Source organism: Megalops cyprinoides, chromosome 2 (genome assembly GCF_013368585.1).
Source record: "Megalops cyprinoides isolate fMegCyp1 chromosome 2, fMegCyp1.pri, whole genome shotgun sequence".
Taxonomy (NCBI): domain Eukaryota; kingdom Metazoa; phylum Chordata; class Actinopteri; order Elopiformes; family Megalopidae; genus Megalops; species Megalops cyprinoides.
In genome coordinates this window covers 27,951,920-27,957,500 of record NC_050584.1, presented here as the reverse complement: position 1 = coordinate 27,957,500, position 5,581 = coordinate 27,951,920, and the positions used below count along the sequence as shown (strand labels likewise).

Here is a 5,581-nt window from a genome sequence, read left to right as displayed (position 1 = left end):
TGTGTGTGTGTGCATTTCTGATTATACAGTATATTCAATGCACTATGATTGAATTTTTTAACAGACCTTTCCGTTTAGAATTTTAACCACCACTCTGCTTAATAGAGATAGAGATATGTGAAAATAGTTTTGTTTATATACTTGATTTTGCATTCTTGATTTTTTTAAAGAGAATAATAAATGAACAAGAGTTTGCTCACTGTACACATGCTGTAATTTTACAACAGTGAACCATCTCTCTAATGCGCAGCACACACACATCTCAAAACTGAACATATGCTGTATATTGTTGCTGAAATTCTTAGTTGTTGATAGCTAAGTATGGCACCATACAGAAAATAATAGAAATAATTTATTTAGAAGTATAAATAAATTAAATACTATTGGTGACTATAGGTGCTATTTGATGAGTTGGCATGGCTCTTGGTATTATGAATAAAAACAATTTGCTACTTGTTTTTGTCCAAAAAACTGCACATCCACAGTTTATACTGAAGAATAAGAACACGTGCTACACCTCTGGGTGAACTCATATGGATTATAATAGGATAAGGTTTTTCTCACAGATGGCTATGAAAGACAGCAATAGCACCAGGTGGAATGCTGATTTATTGTCATTATATAAAAGTAAATCTCTGTGCATTAAGGTCACTTAAGATTAGCCAGCTTGGACTCAAACCCATAATTCCCAACTCTGCAGGCTGATGCCTTATCCATTAGGGCACTGCGCCTGTCTGTTTGCTAACTTATTCTGCTCTGTCCTGATGGCCCATTATAATTCTGGACTGACTGGTCACTTTCATTTCCTGTCTCTATCATACTGGTTTTTGAAATAACATGAGCCCTCATGACACTGCTAAACCGGCAACAGCAATGCGTTTATAGGTCACTGAAATGACCACAGAAATGAGCTATGTGTTCTGAGGAGTTTATTCTCTGTTTGTGCTGTATGGATTATATTTAATTGAATTGAATTATTATATATATGTTAATTATTCTGTCTCTGAATCTAAACTAAAATGAAAGTGATATGTAATACTTGGCCAAAAGAATTTATTCCAGGATATGGTCAGACTAACAAACATCCTGATTACTGGAAGGAACACATTAAAACATGGAATGCTGTTGAGCAGGGTGACAGAAATGCAGAAAGCGTTATGAGTAAAAAACACCTGGTTGAAACAGGTAAGAGTATAAACAGTCAAATGTAATGGTTATGCATTGATCACTTTAATTGTTAAAAAAAAATCAGCTGAGAAGCTGAATGAATTAAAATTCCACTCGATTTTGATTTTGAACATGTGAGACAAACAGATATCATTTAGGTATTATAAACAGAGGGGTACAGAGTCGAGAAGAGGGAGACCACATGCGGATCCACCATCCATTCCCAAACACAGACGGGGATCAGCTCCAAATGGGATTTGAACCTGCAAGCTCTGGCACATTTTGCAAACAAGTCCACAGTAAAGCTACCACTCATGCAAACAACCAAACAGACCCAGCCTTTGCTGTTTAAACGTAGCTGGGACACTCCACATTGATCATAATTACTGTCAATCACTTACAGTCATGGAACAGTGTGACTGCTGGGGAAATTCTGTTCTTCCTCCTGTCTGGCTGGCTGCAATTATTCACCCCACCTCCTGTAGATACAGATAAAACCAGACAGTCCTGTCTTCCATTCCAACAAAGAATTCAGCAGGTACTGTTTAAAGGAACCAACTGATCTGTCTGTCAAAGAGTGCAGTAAAATGGCTCAAGTTGGGGATCTGCTGGATCAAGACCGCTACATCTGCGCGATCTGTCTGGAGCTACTGAATGATCCAGTGACTATTCCCTGTGGACACAGTTACTGCAGAGGCTGTATTAAGGGCTGCTGGGATCAGAATGATCCTACTGGCGTCTACAGCTGCCCTCAGTGCAAAGAGAGTTTCACCCCAAGGCCTGTTCTGAACAGAAACATTATATTAACTGATATGGTGGGGAAACTGAAGAAGATCGGACTCCTGGCTGCTCCTCCTGCTCACTGTTATGCTGGACCTGGAGACGTGGCGTGTGATGTCTGCACTGGGAGAAAACGCAAAGCCGTCAAGTCCTGTCTGGTGTGTCTGGCTTCTTACTGTGAAAATCACCTCAAACTGCATGATGACCTCCATCCAGGAACGAGACACAAGTTGATTGATGCTTCTAGACACCTGCAGGAGAAGATCTGCTTTCATCATGACAAGCTGCTGGAGGTTTACTGTCGTACCGACCAGCAGTGTATCTGTCTGCTGTGTACGATGGATGAACACCGAGGCCATGATACAGTCTCAGCTGCAGCTGAATGGACTGAGAAACAGGTAAGGAAGGTAAAACTTAATCAGCAGCTCACTGATATATTTTGTGTTTTGTTTCTTGATAGCCTTATGCTTGATTCATCACTAAAATAATGTAGCTATTGCATTTCAATGTTGTAAAGTATAAAGACATAAAATTCACATAAGTTTAAAAAAGCTCCATGACATATTTTAAAGTACAATGATGATTATTAGCAACTCAAGCATTCTTAAAACTTTTTTGAGCTTTATAGCTGAAAATTATAAAGGTTTGTAATTTATTTAATTTAACAAAGGTTTGTGGATTTTGAAATTAAAATATCTGGTCTGAAGTGATAAAGCTCTAAGGAACAGGAAGTGTGAAACTTTGAAATATTTCAATTTTCTGCGGTGATAACGTCAAGTAGAACTATTTCTAAAAGACATGTCTTTAATTGTCTTTAAGTGTTAGAATTCATTATTTAAAATTTAAGTTCTGCTAGATGAATCCACACTGAAGAGGGAAGAGATTCCAAAATCTTGAGTCTGAATTCCACAGAGGTGAAACCATAAGAAGAGGAGCTGTACACAAGCCAGCTCTCTATGACAGAAAGCCTCCACACATCAGCACAATGACCCCTGACATTCCTGGACTAGCCAAACTCAGGGACTAATTACCATCCTATTACAATACTTTTGCCATTGTATTACAACATAATTATGAGTGTACTACAGTCCAGACTTGCCAGAAAAGGCTGACTCGTCCAGTCGTGAATCCACAATCAAGAAGCCAGTGAAGCAAGTGTTTTTACTCTCCTCTTCAGAATAAAATCATTTAAATTAAATAATTATGAAATAAATTTTAGCTCACACTTCACTCTATTCAAATGACAAATATGATGGTAAAAACAGAGAAGGCAAAATGTGGTTATAGGTCTTCTCAGACTCTAACTCTAACAGAGGTTGGATTAACCATATCGATCCCCTGCAGAGGCAGCTGGAGGCAACACAGAGGAAATTCCAGCAGAGAATCCAGGAGAGAGAGAAGGAGCTGCAGGATCTGAGACAGGCTGTGGAGTCACTCAAGGTGGGTACTGACCAGAGGAGGAGACAACAGCTGGCTGCCAGAAGAGCCATTTCAGGGCTTAGTCAGGCCTCTCCTCCAATCAGTCAGTGAGGAGCCCAGTGTTGGGCCACTTTCCAGCCCTGTGGGGCAAAACCCACTGAGCCACACTGTGGGGAGCAAGCTATCTGGGGTCTAAGTAAGAACTGTGTGAAAGGCCTAGTTTAAAAGAAAATCCCTCCTCTCCTAACAGCGCTTTGCACAGGAAACTGTGGAGGACAGCAAGAGGATCTTTACTGAGCTGATCCGCTACATTGAGAGAAGGCGCTCTGAGGTGAAAGAACTGATCAGAGATCAGGAGAGGGCTGCAGTGAGTCAGGCTGAAAGACTCCTGGAGCAACTGGAGCAGGAGATTGCTGAGCTGAAGAGGAGAGATGCTGAGCAGGAGCAGCTTTCACACACAGAGGATCACATCCATTTCCTCCAGGTAACATCAATGGCTTTCTGACAGTCTGCAATACAGAAGGGGGTGTCTCACACAGAGTTCCTCAGTGGAGCTGCTCCTGATGTCTCCTCATATATGTATGTGTTGGAGTTGAAACTGAAAATGCTCACTGGGTGTCCTCCTTCTTTGTAGAGCTGTCAGTCTCTCTGTAATGATCCTGGACCACAAGACTCACCTAGCACTGTTTTTAATCCACACGTCTCCTTTGACACTCTGAGAAAATATGTTTGTGGACTGAAAGAGCGACTGGAGAACTTCTACAAGGGGGAATCCATCAGCATTTTTGAATCAGGTTTTTAATATTTATTATGAAAATAAAGGAAGGCTAAATCACAGTACAAGTAATATTGCTATTTTTTATTTCATATTCAAACATGTCTGCAAGTGGTTCTCTTCTTCACGTCTCACAACTCTCTTTCCCTCCTCTCTTCATCCTCTCTCAGGGTCTCTCCCCCTCACTGCAGTGACAGAAGTCCACATGATGCAGCCCAGAACCAGAGACGATTTCTTACAATGTGAGTCTATTTCCTGCAGTGTGAGCCCTAGCTCACAAGCACGCACACATTCATCACATACACACACAGCTAAATGCATAGGGAAATGAAGCAGTTGGTGAATAGGAGAAAAGAGCAACAACCCAATCAGAATGTGAAATTAAAACAATTATAGACAATTAAAAATTGTGAATAAAATGAGGAATGCTTAGTTACATCCATACTGAAAAAAAAAATATGAAAAGGTCCGGAAGAGTATGGAAGCATAGCATGTTGATAATTATATTCTGTGGATCTCTTCTGTCCTTACTCTCCTCCATCAGATTCCTGTCAGCTCACAATGGACCCCAGCACTGCGCACAGAGAGCTCTGTCTGTCTGAGGGGAACAGAGTGGTGATAGGCCTGGGAGAGATCCAGTCATATCCTGATCATCCAGAGAGATTTGACCACTTGGCTCAAGTGCTGTGCATAGAGGGTCTCTCTGGACGCTGTTACTGGGAGGCTGAGAAGAGTGGGGTTTGGGTTGATGTAGCAGTCTCATATAAAGGCATCAGCAGAAAAGGATGGAGTAATGACTGTTTCCTGGGACGTAATGAGAAGTCCTGGAGTTTGAGCTGCTCTCCCACCTCCTACTCCTTCTGGCACAATAATGAGGAAACTGAAATCCCTGTCCCCACCTCCTCCAGAATAGGGGTGTACCTGGATCACAGAGCAGGAATTCTGTCCTTCTACAGCGTCTCTGACACAATGACCCTCCTCCACAGAGTTCAGACCACATTCACTCAGCCCCTCTATCCTGGATTTTTGATTTATTCTCATGGATCATCTGTGAAACTGTGTGAATTGGAGAGATCAGCTGAAATTGAACAGAACAGCACATTCGTACGAGACAAAAAAAGTACATATAATACATACAATATTTAAATAAAAAAATGCATACAAATGAAAGGTATAATGTCTTTTGCTGTGCTTAACCATCCCCCTTATCCCCCTGCAGAGAGGTAGAGGAATTATCCCTCCATGTTCTCTGTGTGATCAAACAAAGGATCATGAAATTAGTTCCCTGCCCCAGATATCCAGCCCTATTCAGCCCACAGAGAGAGATAAGCTACACACAACTTCCAAGTGTGCCCAATTGAGGAGGATCACTGACAAGCACTGAGTACAGTCCATCAATATGAAAGATTCTTAAAGTCTTTATCTATAACTCTCAATACT

At 41.2% G+C, this 5,581-nt stretch overlaps 1 protein-coding gene across 1 annotated transcript; it reads left to right on the top strand.

Moving 5' to 3' along the window:
• Nucleotides 1-1,754: 1,754 nt before the first annotated feature.
• LOC118770704 (tripartite motif-containing protein 16-like) lies at nucleotides 1,755-5,368 on the top strand. Its single transcript, XM_036518475.1, has 7 exons — nucleotides 1,755-2,345; nucleotides 3,292-3,387; nucleotides 3,617-3,850; nucleotides 4,001-4,160; nucleotides 4,312-4,383; nucleotides 4,686-5,261; nucleotides 5,361-5,368. Exons 1-7 carry the CDS (start codon nucleotides 1,755-1,757, stop codon nucleotides 5,366-5,368), a joined length of 1,737 nt encoding a protein of 578 aa, XP_036374368.1.
• Nucleotides 5,369-5,581: the final 213 nt, after the last annotated feature.